General features: G+C 25.5%; 1 protein-coding gene across 2 annotated transcripts; it reads right to left on the bottom strand.

Moving 5' to 3' along the window:
* Positions 1 to 5,459: 5,459 nt before the first annotated feature.
* LOC107457244 (ankyrin repeat domain-containing protein 13C-A) lies at positions 5,460 to 21,945 on the bottom strand. Of its 2 annotated transcripts, none has more exons than XM_087161473.1 (13): positions 21,538 to 21,945; positions 18,811 to 18,852; positions 18,541 to 18,645; positions 17,252 to 17,383; positions 17,101 to 17,167; positions 15,681 to 15,825; positions 13,678 to 13,809; positions 12,597 to 12,664; positions 12,427 to 12,520; positions 10,342 to 10,488; positions 9,344 to 9,372; positions 7,453 to 7,553; positions 5,460 to 5,832 (listed from the first exon to the last, which is right to left on the bottom strand). In XM_087161473.1, the coding sequence occupies exons 1-13, from the start codon at positions 21,647 to 21,649 to the stop codon at positions 5,699 to 5,701; spliced, it is 1,308 nt and encodes a 435-aa protein (XP_087017599.1). In that variant the 5' UTR covers positions 21,650 to 21,945; the 3' UTR covers positions 5,460 to 5,698. The 2 variants fall into 2 exon arrangements, with proteins under 2 accessions (XP_087017599.1, XP_087017598.1); XM_087161472.1 differs by having other exon boundaries at positions 15,672 to 15,825; positions 21,538 to 21,933.
* Between the last annotated feature and the right edge of the window lie 93 nt (positions 21,946 to 22,038).

Here is a 22,038-nt window from a genome sequence, read left to right as displayed (position 1 = left end):
GTAATATTGGTGAGAGGTAGTACACAGCAGAACTCTTCATTATGACTTGTCTCTACTGACGATATTGTGGATAGTCATAGGAGTATGTTAGTTTCTATCTTGATTTTCAAAGTAATTTTTTTTTTTAAATGTGGAACTCAAAACTGCAATAAATAAGTATTGTGAAATTTTAAAAAAAAAAAAATTTTTTTTGTTGATAGAACAATAGCAATAAGAGTGTTATGGATCGGAAAAAAATAGATTCATATATTCCCATAACACAACAAGTAGAAAAAGAGAGTAAAAGAAAGAGGTTCAAAGCATGAAACCGGTGTTCTCCCCTAAAATTCGAGCACAGCGAATAACTTACAGTACTTATTTAACGAACTGGAGCCATGACAGTTTGCTTGACTTAGATATCACAGCTCTGGTGATAATCCACATGCAATTGTTTACCTTGTTTCATCTAGTAGCTTAAGAAAGCTTAAAAATCCAGAAAACCGGTAAAGGGAAGTTTAACCTGGCTAATGGAAATAAGTTTCTGGAATTTCCGCTAGATAATACTAAAACACAGAGAAAAACTTTTTTGTTTAGACGGAAATCATTGTGTTTTCATTAAAATCACTTTCCTGACTAATTTGAAAATAATAGTTTAAACATATTGTTCCATCATTTCCTTAATTTCCAATCACAATCAAACATTGCATTGAAATGATGCTATTTTTACTAATTTTCCTCATAAGAAATACCACAATATAGATTTTATTTTAAGAGTCTTTGTTAGCTTTTTGTTTCCTTAGGTTTATTAGTTTAAATTTGTACAAATTATGAAAAAATTTCTTGTGGTTGACACCCCTTTTTTGATAATTCTATTATGGCAGACTACGGAGAAATACAGATAATTCACTCTATATTATTATTTCTAAATTTAAAACAATTGTATCCAAATGGATTCTTACATTTATGACAAATAATTAATAAAAATGCATAAAACCAAATTCAACTTCAACGAGGGATTAAATTGTTTGGGATGTGGTTTAGCAACTAAATATTTTTAAAATGTATACAATAATTTTATAAGCAATTTGCAAATAATATTTAATCCTAAAATTTTTTTATGATTATGAAATCATAAGCAAAAAAAAAAAAAAAAACAACATACAAATGATGGACAGGTATGACAAAAAAAATTATATGTTTATAGCTATTGCAAAATAGTTTATTATTTAGGTAGGATGTATTTGCTGTAAAATCTTCTCAATTCAAGTGGAAAATTTGTATGAAAATCTACAACAAATTTAATATTATACAAGCCAATAATTATTAATTGAGTAATTTCTTATCTCGATACTAAAACAATAATCTTAAAGACTCTTTTACTTTTTTAAAAAAAATAATTATAGCGAATGACACACATATTTTCTATCACTTTTTTGATTAAATTATTATCAGATAGTATTTGTAATAGCAATAAAATTATAAATTGATTAAATTATTTTCAAATAGTATTTTGCAGTAGCAGTTTATGACAGAATATGTTATTAATAACATGCATGAACACTATTGAATCTAAAGTAGTGAGAGTTTAGCTTAAATTTTGACTGAAAATGAAATGTTATTTTAGGAAACAAATGGATAACTTTAAACAGAAAACTCCTTATAGAAATCTGATTTTTTTTCCCCAGTTAAATAATGAATAAATTAAGACAAGAAGTTAATATTAGGAAATTAATCTGTATGAACAAAGTCAAATTTGTCATAAACTTTATCTGTTAAAATATTTTTTTTGGACTTTTTCACTAAACATTAGCAGAGGGGAAGATAATAAATTAATATTTTTAGAAAACTGGTAACTTATTTTTGGTACATATGCAGTTGAAATTTAATAGATTCAGGAGATTAAATGTTAATAGTGTCATTAAAACACCAGTTAATAACAACAATAAATTTTATTCATAATATGCTGGAGAACAATATAACATTCTAAGTAAATTTTAGGAGATAACCTTTGTTAAAATTTTTTTATTATTTCTAATGTTAAAAATGATTTTTTTATTGTATTATATAAATAAATCTTTAAAAAACATCCATTAACAACAATAAACTTTACTCATAACATTAAGAAATAACATACTAACATTAAAAATAAGAAAGGTTAGCAATTTATATTAAACAATAAATTTATATTACTAGTTATAGTGTTTAAAAAACAGCTAATGAAAAAAATAAGTTTCATTTATTTAACACACCAGACTAGTACAAAATGCAACTTATTAATTGCAAATTAAAGTCTGTTACTTATGTTACACATTAATTTTAAGCAGAATTTATAATATTAATTTTTAAAAAACAAACCACTGATTGGATACTGCAAGGGAAAAACAGGGGGAAAATTCTATTAAAAAAAAGAAAAGAAAAACTTGAATATTTTAAGCATTAATTTCTTCAGGAACTAAATAATATCAATGCTTTTAAAAAACGGGCTTACCACATCACATACTAAAATAGCTGCATAGGAAAAGCAAACAAAACTGTAGGAGTAGGATATAAGCACCGAAAGTTGTTCTGTACACAAAAAACAGCGAGTTTAATCCATGACTAAACATAAATACAACTTGGTAACAATAGCTTTCTGACATGAAAGTTACACAAAACACATTATTTTGGGCCAAAAGTGTATTGTACAGTGGTGCGATTGCGACAACATCAGGAGATATGTTTTTTTGGTATTGGAAGTGGGTAGAAGTTTTGGTGGGTTTTTTGTTAAAACATTCATTTTTACAGAAGATTTTCTGCAAAACACATTGTTACATACAAGTATTACATAACAATCAACAATCACAGCAAGACGGGTAATTGTAACATCACTGTTCACAGGGAAAGACCAGTGGCTATTGCTCAAAATACATGTCTTTAAGAAAGAACTTCGGATTATTCCAAGATTGATTTCTTCGAAAAATAACTTCTTTGATTGAATAAAAACAAAATGGCCTGAGCTGCGCGTGATGATCCCAATAGCGGTGAAGATAGAAGTGTATGGTACAGGCGATTGATTGTTGATCACTTTAGACCATAAGCTTCATAAATCAGATCAGTTTGCTGATTAATCATGCAAAAATGATTAAGGATGACAATTAGTGAAGTACATGAAGAAAAAAAATTAATTAATAAATTTTGTACCATTTGAGAGAATTATTTAAAACTTAGTGGTTGAATGCAGGCTATTTTAGCCAGGCAAAGTATTGTTGCTCATTTTTTGGTTAAAATATTGTTCTGGTCAAAGGGTTCATAAAGGTCACTGGAATATGAATTGATTGACCCCCATTTTCCACAGATCTTAACTTCAGTCGATCAAAGGTCAAAATTTTCACTCAGGAAGTTATCAAAAGCATCAATATACTAACATTTTATCAACAAGCCTAGTTGCATAATACTTTAGTTTTTGAAAAGTTTATTTCTTATTTCATATCTATCAATAACTGCCATCCTATACATAGTAAGAATAGATAATTTTAAAAGCAAATACAACAATGAAGATTTAATTTGGAATTTCAAAATTTAATGTGCACCTAGAAGTCATTTTGAAGTAAAAATCAAAATATTAGATTTAATGTTTAGTTTCAACTGTTAAATTTCAATTGTGTATGATAGCAAGAGTTTTAAGTAAATATCTAATATTAAAGAAAAAAAAATTTAATTAATAAGTTTTGATGATAAACAGTAGCGATTTCTTTAAAACAAAGTTACATTAAATTTAAAATAAGTCAATAAAAATATATTAATAGTTGAAATCTTTGTAAAATTTTATATAACTTAAGTAAATTTCATTATAAATTCGAATTCTTGTAAATAAATTTTGTTTCACTTTTCTCTTCTTTTCTTTCGTTATTCAATGTAGAAGCTATGGTCAGCAGGGCAGTTTTCATAAAAATTTGCACAAGTAGCTTAAAGTGGATAAAAATTATTTAAAAAGCAAAAAAAAAGATCTAGCAAAAAAAAAAAATATCAACTCTCATAAAAAGCATTATGTGACTAGATATCTCTTTAGAGAGAAAGCATTTCATTACATATTTATATGATTAATTGATATTTTACATATTTTTTGATACATATTAACTGATCCAAATGAAGAACACAAATTGGTCAGGCGTCAATCAAATGCCTTTTTTCTTTGTGTGCATAAGATAACTTTAATTTTAAAATATAATTTGAAGAAGATTTTTAATAAAGCATCAGATTTAGAAAGACTCAACTTTTTAAAGTCAAACTAAATAATAAGAATCCGATTTGATGATAATAGAGATGCACTGAGTACTAATTTGCGATTAAGTCGTGTACATGCTGAGCATAAGGTCTGTATGTTTAAAGTCATAAGACTATCTGCCTTAGTTTACTCTGAATAATGTCATAAATTGAAATTTAATTTTCTAAAATTAAATATATAGTCAAGTAATAAAAAATATTAAAGTTTTATAAGCATTTTAAAGCGAAATTACTTAAATTTCAGACAGATATTTATTGCAAAGCAATTTATTTCACAAAAATTTATTAAAAATATAATTTGAAGTTCATTCCAGATTATGAAATTTTATTTGATTGAGCATTTACTATGCCAACTATACTTAATGTTACTATGGTATAAGAATATCTAAAATAAAATATTTTAATGGGAATTTAAGAGATTTTTATAATTAATGAAATATGAAAATCATATTGCATTAACACCTGCAAATTTATAATTGACGTTAAATGAATTTATACCTAAAGCATTTTAATAATGCTTACTATGAATATTTAACTCATTTTAGATAGTTCTCACATTCTTTAATTATGGGTTGAGAGCTTTGAATATGAAAACATTAGAATTTTTAAAAAGTAAAAGCTTCAAACTGATTTCCATAGATAAGGCTTTATAATATAACGTAAAATTTACTTAAACACTCAAGCAAGCAATTTTTAATGTATATATATATATATATATATATATATATATATATATATATATATATATATATATATATATATATATATATATATACATACATATATATATAGATATATATATACATACATATATATATATATATATACATACATATATATACATATATATATATATATATATATATATATATATATATATATATATATATATATATATATATATATATATATATATATATATATATATATATATATATATATTACAATTTTAATTTTTCAAAGTTAGGGAATTTTCTTAAACATATGAAAAACCAGTAATTTTTTTATTAACTGTTAAACCATTTTATTTAACCGTTAAAACCTGAAAATATTTAGTAGTATATTGAAAAATTCAGTAACGTCAGCAAATATGCAATATTTAGTACAGTACTGGTACTAGGATTGATAAATGACTGAATATCGGTTACTCAACACATCTCTGAACAAAGATAAATATACCACAATGAAGTTAAAAAAATAAGATCCTGCAATAAATCGCATGTTCAAGACACTTTAATCTAAACCTGTACATGAAAAACCGATAGCTTCTTGATTAATGGCGATACGCAAATGATTGAGCTCTGTTATTTGATTGATATTGATTGGACACAGGTAAATATCAATTGGTGAGAGTGGATAATAAATAAGAAAAAAAAATGAGGGCACAGGGTTATTTTCTTTACACAAACATCAGTGCAAGTTCAAGAGAGATAGGGCCAGGAAACGAGTACGTTAATCATAAATCAGGAAATCGAGTAGGATCCTCAGTATAATCAGAGGGAATTTCAAAGTAGTGGTCAGGTATCTCAACATTAAACTGGAAATCCTGGAATGTGATACAAGCTGTCAAAGTGGGAACAATGGGGATATCTGGAAGAGAAAATAACTCATTTTTGTTGGTACACAGTAAAAAAAAAACAATGCTTTATATAATTAAAAAAATTATAGATAATTAAGAAATCACTCCTTAAAAAATTTACAATTTTACACACAAATGAAAGGTAAATACAATTAAAAGGAAATTCAATTTTTTCTGTTGAATTTTTAATTCACTTCACAATATAAGAATAGGAAAAACAAGTTTCAAGAAGTTCAGTTTATCAGGAAAAAAACTGACTGTATTCAGTATCATTTAAAATGTTACTATCCATAATTAATTGCAGTCTACAACATAACAGTTAAGATTAACCTCAATCAAGTAATTTGCCTGATAGTTTTGCTTTTTTCAGTACGTAATTTAATTTTATTTAGATTATCGATGACTTAACATCATTCATCAATAGAAATTTTTTTTCAAAATACTAATTTAGTGATATACTTCCTACATGGCACAAAAGTTGATTTTACTATCTATTTGACAGGATAACTAAGATAAAGAATGTGCAATAAACTCTCACCTAAACTCAATTTTTCACTAAATTAACTCCGCTGAAAGCTGGCAAAGGTTTGGATAATGTTATAATTAAAATTAAAAAAGCCAGAATTGACTTTAATTTTTTATTAACGGCCAATGTTAACTAATTAGAGCATTCCATTTCTCATGCATCTCTTCTGAACAATTTAATAAAAATTTTTAAAAAAATTTCGGAACAGGGTCTAAAACTGGATGGTTTCAAATGATTTAGGGGTTAGAAGAGAGAGACAAAAACTATTCATTTTATCATTTTAGATAACAAATTTATTCTACTCAGATATTTCTAAAGTAAGAAGAGATACACATGATTCCAGGTCTATACAATTATAATAGCACAGCAACACATTAATGATGACTTAAAACAGCTCATAAAACCTTCGAGAAGTAAGATTTTATCATTTTGATGAAACAACTTAAAAATTTTTGATATTGTAACTTAAAAATCAATTTTGCTTTTAATACAATTAAAAAAAATTCTAAAAGAAAATCACAAGAAAATAAAGACATAACACTCGTTGCATAACTTTTCCATAGAATAGATAGCAGAAAATAAGATGGACAAATACAAAGCTACAGTTGGCTAGACAAAAAGAAAAAAAATTTATTTTAGGAAAATGAATTACGTCTATTATGAGTCACAAAAGCTAAAATTAAAAAATATTATTATGACATAGATTCAACTGGCAAGCACTCTTAAAAATGAGTAAAAAGCAAAGTTAAAACATTAATTTATATTAGCACTGGCATTTAAGTGTGTGTGGTTTCTAAATTACAATAATAACATAATTATGAGCTGTATTTCCATATTTTTAAGAAAAATTGTACAATAACAATTAAACAAATAGCTTTTTAATTGAATTATAACACATCACACCCACATTTTGTAAGAACAATAAAAACATCAATGTTAAGATTTGTAATTCACACATGAACTGGGAGAAGCAAATGAGTGTAGATAATTTTTGTGCAACTGATAAAGTCTTAACTCTGTTTTAATCTTGTATATAGAATTCTTCTGTAAGAATAAACACATATCCATGTTCAAAATAGTTCAAGAGAGTAAAATAAATAAATACCTATTTTTACAGGGAAACCAACGGGCAGTTTCATTCGAACAAAGTCCCTCAATTTTTTGAAATGCTTGAAAGGAGCAACAACCTCTAACACATTTAGAAGCCTAAAAGATGAAAAGAAAAATCAAATTTAATTAAAAATTATATATATGTACAATACAATCAATAGATAAAGAAAAAAAAAAGAGAGATTAATGAAGAAAATTAAGGAAAAAAAAAAAGCTTTATTTGCTGCACATAAGTTGTAAGTATATATATCCCACTATCCTCTATTTATGCTTTCAGTTTCAGACTTTGTTTCTGGCAAATTTATTACGGACATAATTTAGATCATTTTTGCAAGATGCTGGTAAATGGAAGAACATTTGATTTCACTACTCACTTTATATATTATATTTGGGGTTTTATTCTGTATTTTTTTTTTTTTTTTTTATTTTCTATTTTTTGCTTTATATGTTTTATTTTGGTCTAAATATTTTTGGTGCTCCTCATACAAATGTAATATAATGTTTTGCTTATTTAATATAATATTAGAAAGCATTCTTTTTGTGGATATAATCCTGTGAGCTGAAGACGAGATTATATCTGTGGTTTATTTTTTTATCTGGCTTTTTAATTTTCTTTATTTTTAACATATATATATATATATATATATATAGTGTTTTGAACATGAAATTGATTGTTCAGCATATTAAAAAAAAGCACATTAACAAATTAGAGGGAAACAGAGTCATCAGAAGGTGTTACTGAAATTAAAATAGTAACAACATATTAAATATACAGGGAATCACTTTGAAAAACCATAGGGTAGTAGCATAAACACGATCAAAAAAACAAAGAATGTTCTTCATTAATTAAGAAATTTCCAGAAAAGTTAATTCCATTTTTCACAAAATTGGGCCCTAAAAATAAAATCTGGATCGAACCCAAGTTATTACAGTATTGTTTAATAATTTCCATGTGGATCAGCAATATCAATGCTTCTGCGAGCTATAACTAGTTTAATTAAATTCATTTATCGAACTTTAGTGAGAATTAACGAAATTTAAAAAACATTAATGATTTGTAAGAGATTATAAAACACTTTTTATCCCAACAAATTTCTTAATCAAAAATACAAATAGACAATCTGAAGTCCATCTACCCCTTCTATCTGTTGTGGAGCTTATCAAACAATAATCCCTTTCCAGCTGAAGCCACAAAACCCTGACATGCTGTGGTTCTGTAAAATTAGGTTCCATGACGAATTTGCGAAACTTTTGCACACAAAATGTGTACTGCGGAAAAGGTTTTCGAAAAGATGGCATGCTTGGCCCTCGCTTAAAGAATCTCTCTGACTTTTTTTAGATTTTAGCTCAAAAATTTTATATTTCCTTTTTTCTGGACACTTTCGAAATTCCCTGACTTCGAATCCCCTAGCAACCCTGTGGTGGTCATACAGGAAATAAATGTATAAATAATGTATAGAATTTTGAAGATGAATTTATATCCTCCACATGCACACATTTTTATCTTAAACTAAACTATTAAAAAAAAAACTTATTTTAAGGCTGTTACAAGCATAATAATTTAAAATTTTATGAGGAAAAATAATGTGTTTACATTTGAACATACTTTCAGTGAATATAAGTGTAAGTATTTTTAATTAAATTTTATCCAAGATAGTTTAAAAAATTATTTTTATGACTGAAGTCAGAAGATAGTTAAAAGGATTCAATTTTATATCTTATGTTATTAATTTTTTTTTCAAATTCCTTTTCATACTTCAAAAAGTGTTGAGGAAAAAATATTTTAATAAATTGAAAAATAGTTTTTTTTATTATCACTAAAAAGAAAAAAAAAAATACAAAAATGAGTACATATTATTAATCATAAAAATATCAACAACACTTACGATTCCACAGACAGGGGGAAATCTTCAGACTGAAAAATGAAACACTAGTTTAGAGAGTAGCATAAAAATGAACACTATTATAATCTATAACATAATATTTATTAGCACTATATACATTAACAAAATGTAAAATAATTTTCAAAGACTTTACATGATCATGATAAAATAACTAGTTTCTTGATTACATGACTCGTTATAAAACGATAAAGAGACTTTTTAGTTCGATATCAGGGGAAGAAAAATGTCTTGCAAATTTCAGCAGAGTTGCACATGAGGGCGCAATAATCTGACCAAAACCAGCTTAATAGACGGATAGTCTGTCACAAGTATTTCCTCAAACATGCAAAATGATTGGCGTTTTCACATGCTATGGACTGACAATACACAAAATGGATTGTGATTGAATGAATTGTGAAAACGTTGAATAGACATAATACATGGCAAAAATCGACATAGTAAAGAAAAAATCTCACTTTCAAAAAGGAAAAATTAACAACTTTTTAAAAACACCAAATGAAAAAAGCACCCTTAAGGGCTCTTAAAAAGCGAAAATGAGCACCTTTAAGCACTTTTTAAAAACGATATGCACCCTAATCGCAGATAACCAACTGTAATTGCCGACTGATCTATCTAATTAAGATAGAAAAGTTTAAATAACAAACAATTTAGCACAAGTTAGTGAAAATGAATAAACTTAAATTCAAGTACAAAACGGTGCATAACAAACGAAAACAAGATAACTACAATAATCAGAGGAACTACAATGAGCTGTAGATATTCCTAAACTGCAACATAAATAAAAAGAGTGATGCTACTGCCTGTCACAATGTTGCTAAGCCAACAAAGGTTAAAAATTTATCCTTGAGTCACCAATTTTATATACAAGGAGCATAGTTTTGTAAGTTTACTAAGTACATTTTCATCAATTCATCGTAATAATTGAAAAATATTGCAGTTTTACTTTCTAAAAAATTATCAAGTAAAAACATATCATTTACCATTGCAACAGTTGCCTTGAAATGCTTCCTGCTTTCTTTATATACTAAAGGCCTTCCAATATGAACATATTTATCATTGTAGTTTATGTATTCTTCCCAAGCAATGGGTGGAACTTTTGGGGGTGGAAGTGATTTCCTGCGCTGAATCTGTCACAAAAGAAATTTTTAACCGTAGAATACATTTTAAAAATAACTTTTGAAAATAATTGATTACTTCGGTTTTACTATTAAAGTATAAAAATTAAGAAATTTATTGTTGTATAATATATTGCACCTTTCCAGAATATTTATTTTCTAAATTACAATAACATAAATTATAATAATTAATATAAAATCATATGTGCAGTGAAAAACAGTAGAAAAAAATAAAAAACAAAAAACCCCACCCTGAATAATTTTTGATCTAAGGATCGTATCTTCATGCTCTAGGATTCAATCTTAATGGCATGAGAGGGTGATCTCAAATATGTTAATTAATTAGTGCAGACTATATTTTAAATTAAAAAATCAAACTGAATAAGCATACCTTTCTTTAACGGACTCGGATTTCCGACTCTCAAAATATAGAGGTAGCTGCAATCTGGGAAATATTGTCGGGATATTTTGGTCAGGAGAGCTCTCCAAAGTTTGGACCCCTTGATACTAATTTTGCTTATTTTTCTATATCTTGAAATTTTTTTTAAAGCGAATCAAAAAATGTTCGCAGTCAATTATAAAATTCGGTTATCCGAAGGTAATTCCATTAAAAAAAATAACTTTTAGTAATTATTTATTTACTTTTTACTAAATAAAGGTATATAAATAATTTTGAATTCTCAGGTATACAAATTTTTGCATTATTTTACATAGCAAAATATAAAATGTGAGCAAATTGGTTGAATAGTTTAAGAGAAACCAAATTAAAATAAAAAGTTTTATGTTTAAAATTCAAAACTTGAAAATAATATGAATATAATTCAGAGTGGTTCATTTTTTTTTTTTTTGTCACACTGTACACATATACATGTCTCATAAAATAAAAGAAGTATTTTTGATAGCAGATAACGTTAAAAGAAGTTCATACAGTGACACAAAAATAATCTTAGAAATATTACTTTTAAATATTAAAGAATTGAACAAAAAAAAAAAATCAAGTGAAAGCTTTTAAGATTAAATTCATTAAAAAAAAAAAAAAATTAATTTACGAAATTTTTCTGGTGCTTTTACAAGCAATCACAATTTAGTTAATACTTTGCCTAGAAATAATTAAGCAATCACTAAAAGTAACAAAAAAAAAAATAATTAAAATATATATAACAAAAGTTACTATAACTTAACATTGAATTTTTCAATAAACGTAAGAAAAGTTTTAGTTCCTTTTTACAAAAAAAAGGCACATTTGACCATTCCTGTACTCATAATAAATAAACATGCTAATAATTTTCCAAAGTAATTTTAGACACCAATATCAAAATCTATGGGAGTCAAGTTTGCTGTTTAGATTAGTCAGATAAAATGAGGTTCTTTAGGCAAAAAGAAGTCAGGTCCTTAAAAGATGTTCAATAAGTAATTAAGAGAAGATTTTGAAGAGGTATGGTTGATCGTAATATATAGAATAAATATAATAAGAATAAAATATTCTTAAAAATTAAATGAGGAATCTAAAAGTTAAAGTGAACATTATGAACTTCATCTAACAAAATTCATAAAAATAAACTTATTCCACAAAAGAATGCTAAATTTAGGAAAGAAAATTAGTAGATTTAATTGCATAACAGCAAACAATAAATCTACACATACTTTATTTTCTTTATTATCTATGTATTACATTTAATCTATTTTAAAAAGATGCTGCTTTATCATTACAGGAGAAATTTTATATAATACTTACAGCAATTTTAAAATCATTAAAAATAATAATAAAATTCATCAGGAAATAATGTCTAATAGTCTATCAAATTTCAAGACTTCACAATTAAATTTACACTAGTGCGTTTAAAATTTTATTACAAAACAATATTAATTTAATTGTATTTGAAAAATTAGATCAAGTAAGAAGAATAAAATAAAACTAAAGAATATTTTTTTAGAGAAATCTGAAATTACCTCAGCATTATCTAAATTTATATTGCCACTCCTAGTGATTCCTTCAAGTAGGGCCTTATTTTTATGTAAATCTTCATCAGTTAAATGTTCTCGCCTATAATAAATATAGTACATAAGCATTCATTCAAAATTCTTAGAAAAATTATTTTTCAAAGAAATAAAATCTTAACCTCTTTCTAGATTCCAGATAAACACCATTTATAGTATAAATATCAGCAAGAAACGGACCAATCATTTCCTGAAAAATAAACAATGAAATTACAAGGAATTCAATTTTTCTTAAAAAGAAGATGGCAAACTTCTGAAACATTTTAATGTTTGAAAAGAAATAATGCAGTTTTTATATTAGTATACAAAAGTTATTTTAAAACAAGTTAATTTCTGAGTTGTATTATACAAAAGACATAATAGTTATTACAATGTAGGCTTTCAGTTACAAAAATAATATAAACTAAAATAAAAAACCCTAAATTTCTTTATTGAATCATTAAGTGAGGTATGATCATTGGTAATAATAAGCATATTCTAACTTTTCTTAATTCAAAAACAGTTTTTATCAAGATTTATTAAACACCTCCAAAGTTCGTAATTTTAGAACTTTCCCTTCATTTCTTTTAAGAAGATTAATGTACACCTGCAACTTTGTTTTTCGTTTACAGGGGGGGGGGGATGAAAATTCAAATAATTCAGACAAGAAAAAGCAAATTTTTTGATGGTAGTCACTACATTTCTCTCTCAAAACTCTAACACCACAATCAATGAGAGAGCTTTCAGCCATGAAAGATCTAACATGCATCTTGCTGCATACACACACTGGTTGTATGAAGCAAGATGTATATTAGATCAGGCAAGATTAAATTCATGAACCCAGTTCTTAACTAGTAGAGTGACCTTTACTGAATGCACTACTATATCCATTGACGACATTGCTTTTTGATGTAAAATGATCAGGATATTGTTAATACTTCAAATAATGTTAACTGTTGACACTGTTTTTTATTTTACGCTTCTTTATTTGCTGCAGTGTTAATAAGTAAAATTAATCCAATAAAATTTATAAGAATACATATCTTTGTCTCACACAGACATTAAAAAACATCAGAGCTGCTTCCTGAATTATCAGAATTACTATTCAGCCATTGCACACAATACACACTGAATTCAAAGCATGATGTAATATGAAAATGAGTAAATATGAAAATCTTTGTTTGAATTTACATTGGAAAAAAAGAACATTAAAAGGTCACTTACGGTTTTGTCTTCTCTAAAAAGCCAACCACACTGAGCTCGAGTAAAAGTGATGGATTTGGTGGATATTTGTGCAGCCACAATATCACTACTCATTAAAACATCAACCTCTTCTTCAAACTCAGCTTCAGTTTCCTGAGGAAAAGATATTAATCAGTATAATAAATTTTATAAAAATGAGTACCGTAAACCGGGGCGAGTCTACCCATTTTTTCAGTTTGTCAACTTTCAAGTGGTTAAACTTTTGTAAATATTAAAGAAAAAAGGCTTTTAATAGGTGTTTCGGAATCGCTATTTATCCCTCTTTAAAGCTGTGAAATCGATTTTAGAAAATATTAACAGTTACGCTGTTGCTGTATATTGTTATAGAACTGCTGACAAATCTCTCGCATGGGGCGAGTCTACCCATTCTACCCATTTGTAAATAATCAAATTTTACTAATAAATTGTTATTTTAGTTACTATATAGGATATTTATGAAGTAAAATTCATAACTTTATTATATATTCCATTTTTTTATTCATAAAATAACACAAATTGAGTATTTGATCGATTATCACATTTTGATCACAGTTTTGTTTTTATAATCATTAACATTATAAAATAACATTTTTTTCTGATTATTGTTGATGAAAATAAATTAAAATTAATATATATTTACAATTAAATAATTAATAAATAATTAATAAATAATAATAATTAAAGATTATTAACAAAATCGAAATTCAAACATTGGGAATCATGAAAAATCCTCTTCCCATTCTTTTGGGAGGTGTGATTTTTCATACAATGTTTTCTCGTTGAATGAGCTCTCGTAGTATAAAAATTGAAATATAAAAATCTTGTAATATAAAAATTGAAAAAATAGGCAAAATAAACATATTTTATATTTACATTTATATTTAACCTATAAATTTTCTTATTAATGATAAATTTATCAATGCAGAATTAAAATAATATACTCAAATTCATTTAAAATGACTTAATTTTTATATAAACAAAGTTCTAAATTATATTATTATGCTTTATTAAAACTAAATACGAATGGGTAGACTCGCCCCGCGAATTCTGGCTTTTTGTTTACAACAGCAAAACTTACATTCTTTTTGTTTTTTTTCACATAAAATTAATGTAATCATAGTCTTAGATAAGTTTATCACTTAACCAAAGTGAAAATAGTAATAATAATAATATACTTACGGAGCACCATCTAAAAGTTTGCTGATTTTCAATACAAATCTCTCAAAAGACGTTTGAACAGGTCGGTTAAAAAGACACCAAATAAATAAAAACGGATCAAACTACTACAGCGCCATCTTCCTTAGAGTCTGAACTAAGTCCTCCATCGGTAAAAATTTTTTTATTTGCAATTTAAAATAGTGAAAATTAAATAAAACTAAAATGGGTAGACTCGCCCCTGGATGGGTAGACTCGCCCCGGTTTACGGTAGCATAAAACATAAAAAAGGCATAGAGTTAAAGAATTTAACCCTAAGTAATGAGAAGAATAATCTGGTATAACTTTTTTTAAATGCATAGAATCATTACTGTCCTAAAAAAGTCTTAACTCAAGAAACTCATGTGGCCCTTTCTTGATTCCAAAAAATTTAAAGATCGCCTAATAGGAACAACTGATAAATATAATAACATACAGAAAAATTATATGTAGCCATATATTAAAATATAAGTCATTATCAGGACTAGTTTACACAGTTTTTTTTTTTTTAAACCATGCAAAATATAAATTAAATTTTTATAACACTAGGTAGAAGTGAATATGTTTATGCTTCTTATAGAAAAAAAATTTGTTTTGTAAAAATGGTTTTATTTATTTAAAGGTTTATTTATCTCTTTTCTTAGCATTAAAAGCATATTTGATTCGAAAAAAATTTAGTCTTTACTACATAATCACACTTTTAGTGTTTCTTACAACTAAACATACAAAAACAGTTTATCCAAAGCAACAAAAAAGAAAATTCAATGATATTTGATACTAACAGCAATTACCTCATATCGAATTTCTTGATAAACTTTCAATTTGTTGTCCAAAACAACTAATGACTTAGAGGGTTTGTTATCACCTGAAAATAAAAAACTAATGTCGCCACGCTCCCACTTCATATCATTGAAGTCTATAAGAGTCGTGTCAAGCCTGAAAAAAAAAATCTTATAATACAGTCACAGTTTGATTCCAACATAATATTTAGTTGCATATTGTTTTATTTAATGCCTTCTTTTTGTTTAAAACCAAAATCTTTTACACTGATGCAATGATCAGCAAAATTATAAATAAATAATTTAAAAAGCAAAACATGTATAAAACTTTTTACTAATAAGTTTAAAAGACAATATGAGGTTATTAAAAGACAATATGCTACAATAATAAGTTTAAAAGACATGTAGTAATATAAAAAGTTATTTTAAAGGATATTTTGTATTTTTGTTTCTTGTTAGTGTTTGCAAGAAAAGTACACCTCATTTAGTTCTAATTTACGGATTAATAAATAAGAAAGTAATTTTTTATCAACTAGCGAAATTACTAAAAGTAGTCCCTTTTTCATGTTTAAGGTAAGGTTAGTCTTAGATTAATTCAGTCTGAAAAGCTTAAATGCAAATTCACAGAACAACAAAGTATTAAGTTTAAATAATATACATATATTTTAGGAAGACAGCTGAGTGACTGCAATTTTCAAGCTGTTACCTAGCAGGTAGCAAAATGAAATACTTTTAAATAAAATGTAAAATAAATGTGATTAGCAAAACGACAAAAAATAAATAAATAAAATAAGGAAATTACTGTTGCATTGTTTGAACAATTTTTTTCTCTTCACAGAAAATGCTTGATGACTGAGAAACAAAAGAATAAGAAAAGCAAATCAATTACAGTTAATAATTTTTTAATTTCAAATGTCATCTCATTTGAGATGCTGATTTTTTTTTATTAACAATTAGTACAACTTATATCACCATAGTAAAAAATTTAATTAATAGGTTGAAAAAAATATCCAAATATCTATTTTTGATTTAATTTTTATTTCTTGGTGCATGACATTGTAAATAAGTTCCATAGCAAAAATGTGAAAATTTGAAGTGTAAGTTTGAGAATTTTTATAGAAATTTCAAATACTTTTAATTGATTAATCTGAGACTACTCTTTACATTTCAGACACTAATCTTTCAAACAATTATTACTAGACTTGCTTTAGACTTGAAAATTGAGTAAATATAGAAATGTAAAACATACCATATTATCACTTTAAGCATTAAAACCTAAACCATAGCAATTTCATAAATTAAATTTAACCAACCTAATCATAAATTTATCCAACAACTTTTATAGAGCAGTTAGAAAAAAAAACTAATTTTCATTTTGGTTAAAATTTTTTATTATTTAAATTTGGCAAAGAATAAACTTTAAAATTTTTACCTGATGTTTGATCCTTTCTTATGGATCCGACAAATATCAGATGGTAAGATTTTTGACACCAATGGCACTGGAGAAAAAAAATGCAAATTTGTTAATTTAATAAAAAATTCAATTTGTTAATTTATGAGAAATTAGGAATAAAACAACTAACCCCAGCTTTTGAAATCCCATTTTAGTTCCATGTAAAAATTTCCCATCTGTTCTAAAGCAGAAATAAGGTCAGGCCTTCGAGTTTCAATTGCCTCTCTGGACTGTTGTTTCATTTTACGAAGAAGAGATGATACTAGAAAGAATATATTAGAATCAACAATAGACAAAAAGACATTGTAATGATATGGTAGTAGTTTAGAAAAAACGTGCAGAGTTGGAGAATTGTCTTTGTTCACTTACTATTGGCTAATTTTATTCTCAAATAACTTCTACTGAATCTATCCAGGTTAAATCCCAGCACTATTGACATGCTTGACAGCATGTTTAAGTAAATTAAAGCAGTTGACAAAATAGTTAAATAAAAAATCACCAGGATTGTTAAACTCAATACAAATTGTAATGCAAAATAAAACATTTAACTGAAATTCAATAGTTTATATTTTATACAATCAACATTATAATTAAAATATGTTTAGTTTCATGAGCCATAAGTGATTCATAATGATTTGAAACTGATCTTCACAATGTTAAAAAAAATAACAATAAAACTGAGAGATATTTAACAGTATATATTATAAACAATAATCAAAAAATTGATAACTCTACCTATTTTGATAAAAAAAAATTTACATAAAAAATCAGTGGCATCTGATAAATGTTTTAATGGCTTGGAAGACATTTAAAATGGAATCAGATAAGTAGGAAAACTAAGATCATACTTTATAAATTTGATCTATCCTAACTAAAGAAGAGGAAATATTGACAGATTTTGAACAGAAAATAATTTGAAGTATTCTAAAATGAATACAAAATAACGGTACTTGGCATAGAAGAACCAATTCTTGACTGTATAACAGTTGCGAAATTTATTAAAAAACGAAGATTAAAGTGGGTTGGACACCTCATAAAAATGGAAGAAAACAGAAATGCAATAAATTTGTTTTTATGGCTAAACCACATGATGTATAGCCTAGAAGACCAAATCTATTATATGCTGATTGTCATGAAAAAGATCTTAAAATACATCAGCAGACTTAGATGAAATAAAAAAAAAACTCTGTTGACACAAAACCTCAATAAAACTTACTGCAAGCAATTTATTGATTCTTATAACTAATTCCAACCTAATCATCACTACCTAATTTTGATAAAAATTGTTGACTTTTATAAAAAGTGTTTTAATTTAAATTTATATATGATTTAAACTGGATTGTTGTGCAAAAGAAAAAACAATAAGTACAATTAGAAATATTTTTTTTGAAGGAATAAAGAAAAATTATAAAAACATACTGGTTTGACGATCACCAAAACTTATTGCTTCAGCTAAAGGACTCCAGCCCAGGTTATTTTTAACTTTTACTGGGGCATTATGCGACAGCAATAATTGAACAATATCTGAAATAGATTATAAGATAGATAATGTATGGATAAATTTTTATTTAAAACTATTTAAGAAGTATTAGTTACACTCATTTAACATTTTCTTAGAAAAAATTATTTGATTGCAAAATAATAAAACTTTATAAAATGCAAAATAAATTCAATTATTAAAATTGATACCTTTGTGTCCTTTTAGAACAGCTAGATGAAGAGGTGTGTTTCCTATAAAATAAATTCATTTAGAAAACATTACAAAATGCTAAAATAAAAACTGTGTTAATTTTCATGAATAACGTTTCTTTTTAATAAGGGATTAGATTTTTAAAAAATATAGAACTGTAAAAAGATGATAGAATAATTATAAAGGCAGGCAGAGTTTTGAAATTATTATTCAAATACTTATGAGTATTTTAAAAAGCTTATTTTTGTTAAAATCATTTTGAAAAAATTAGTAAAATATATTTTTTTTAAAATTTAATTTTAAAAATATTGTTTTATAATACAATACCTTTCATTTATGTGATTTAATTTAATTAAATTTAATACTAATAAAAATTATAAATTATTTATCAGTCAGTTATAAGATTAGGAATAATAAATAGAACATAAAAAATTTTGAGACTTAAAAGGATAAAATTTTTTATTTGCACTTACTGAAAGGTTACTTCCAATGACAAGAATTGAAAGTTTTAAACACAACAGATGATGATAATACACACATGATTGGAGTAATATCATCAAAACAAATTAATTTTTTTATAGCTAAATCATTTAGTTAAATATACTTTAGCAACACATTTAATTAGCAAGCTTTCCCTCTTTACTAAAGATAACAATTTTTTTTTTTTTATCTTTGTGAGATTTTATTTAAATTCCAACTCAAATTTAGAGCTAATTTTTAAATACATACTTGAAATTAAAAAAAATTTCCTCTATGGAGACTTAGAGCTATAAATTAAATTTATTTTAAGAAAATCTGTAAAATAAAAATACCATTTTTTTAACAAAATAATAAAAATATTTAGGAGATATTTCAATTCAAATAGAAAAAAGTTCTATTAGCTATAGTATAATGATTCCAACCAACATAGAGAGAAGATTTATTAGCTATAATAGAGCTATATTTCGACCAAATAAAGAATAGATGCACCAAATCTCAGTAGCATTCAAGTTGTAAACATTTCTTTCACATTTGGAATAATCCTATTAATAGTTACCATATGCCTAAAAAAATTAATATTTTTTTTAATACCATAAATAATTTTGTATGAAAATATATTTCATCAGTATACAAAAAAGCATAGTAATTATCTTCTAAAACTTGGAAACATTCTTACTAGATCTGGTTCCTACCTTCTCCATCAGTTAAATTGGTCTATATAACACCAATTAGATGCTAAACTTGTAAAACTAAATATCACATGAGTTTTAACTTAAATGTAAAAGTTACAATAAAAATATAATTTTATAATTTGTCCAGAGTTATAAATAAAATTTAATTCTAAATCAATTGAGTACATAAGAGAAAGGAAAGAGTATAATTTTTAAACACTTCACGTAACACTTTAAAATATGAAACAGATTTTATTAGTTTTATTTCAAAGAACTTGTTTATTCATCTTTATAACTGGATTTCTTAAATTATTTTTAAACATCTCTGCAAAGAACTAAATTTTAATTAAATATGTGAGAAAATTACTTATAATTTTATATTTGGTTAAATAGATGAAGATAATCTCCATGCTTGATTACTCTCAATAATTTACCATAAAAATTATTTGGAGTCATAGTCATGCAAGGCTGTTTTTCTATACAATTCGAAAATCAGGTACATTCAATTAAATATTTTGTTTTTGTTTTAACTTTTAACAAAAAGTCCAGCAAATGTAGAAAATTCTATCAAAATATTAGTTGAGTGAGGAGTATTAAAATTTTGTATCAGTATAGCATATTTATACTTTTTATTACTCAATTGTCACTTTTTCTTTTCAAAATATTAAATTAAAGATATTGAAAAAGAAATATTTCGAAAAAGGTATGGTAAGATTTAATATAATACAACACTATCAAAATAACTTTAGATTAAAAATTATTGATTTATTTTCAATTATGTGAATTATATGGAATAACTAAAATCAGGTACATTCAATTAAATATTTTGTTTTTGTTTTAACTTTTAACAAAAAGTCCAGCAAATGTAGAAAATTCTATCAAAATATTAATTGAGTGAGGAGTATTACAATTTTGTATCAGTATAGCATATTTATACTTTTTATTACTCAATTGTCACTTTTTCTTTTCAAAATATTAAATTAAAGATATTGAAAAAGAAATATTTCGAAAAAGGTATGGTAAGATTTAATATAATACAACACTATCAAAATAACTTTAGATTAAAAATTATTGATTTATTTTCAATTATGTGAATTATATGGAATAACTATAAGAATTTTAAATAAAAAAAATAAAAATTAAATTATTTCTTTTGGTACTTACATGGCATAATTGTCACAGGGCCAGTAAAATAAGTGCCTTCATAAGGTATGCAGACACATATTTTCTAAACTATTAAGGATATGAACTTTGAAATGATTGGAACAAATAACAATATTCTTTTAAAGAAACCTAATTGAAATCAATAAGAAAATCTTTATTTTCACAGGACAATATTTAACCTTCCTTTAAATTTTAAGCGATGCGACACATCAATACGCATAGGAAAGAAAATGTTGCCTCACGAATTAACAATTCGAATTAATTCTATTTAATGAATTAAAGCCTCGCCATTTAACATAATCGATTTATCATTCGGATATATATAAATCACAAATATCTAAAAAAATATATATATATAACATACAGCCAACTTAAAATAATTTGCATTTTATTCCATTAAAAATATAATACCATGTATATCTTTTTGGGCAACGTCGTGAGTCCTAAGACTAGAAGCTACTCTTTTAAGGTCGTTTTTAAAAACCCCTTCGTGCAACTCATATCTTACACAATTGTCAGACATATTATAAAATCTTGAAAAATTCAAAGCAGTGAGAAACTTTTAGTAACAAATATACAATAACAAGGTGGAACGACAGCACAGCCACATATCACGAGTGTATAAAAATACCGGTTGATTATAAATTGTTTACAAACGGTACGTATTTGTTATGTAAGTAGATAAATATAACTCATTAATTGTAGAATAAAAAATCTGTTATATTCTTTCATGATTGGAAATTAATAGTTTAGATTGTAGTAATTGAAGACCAGACGACCATTTACAATCAACAAAATTCATTTTCTGTTTCATATTTCACTTCACTTCGATATCTAGCTAAAAGAAATTAATAAAAGCATTAAATATATAAAAATTAAATAGATTGGTAATGGATTAAGGTAAACCCCTTT

The sequence above is a fragment of the Parasteatoda tepidariorum genome, chromosome 4, assembly GCF_982258835.1.
Source record: "Parasteatoda tepidariorum strain Cologne lab strain chromosome 4, Ptep-v5.0, whole genome shotgun sequence".
Taxonomy (NCBI): domain Eukaryota; kingdom Metazoa; phylum Arthropoda; class Arachnida; order Araneae; family Theridiidae; genus Parasteatoda; species Parasteatoda tepidariorum.
The sequence above is the reverse complement of the archived record's forward strand: the minus strand, read 5'-3'. Positions and strand labels throughout refer to the sequence as shown.

Coding starts and splice junctions, on each gene's coding strand:
- LOC107457244 (XM_087161472.1), bottom strand. CDS start 21,649: ATGTCTGACAATTGTGTAAGATATGAGTTGCACGAAGGGGTTTTTAAA. Junction 18,646..18,810: donor TGTTCTAAAAGGACACAAAG/GTATCAATTTTA, acceptor AATCTATTTCAG/ATATTGTTCAATTATTGCTG. Junction 12,665..13,677: donor TTTTTAGAGAAGACAAAACC/GTAAGTGACCTT, acceptor TTTATTTTTCAG/GAAATGATTGGTCCGTTTCT.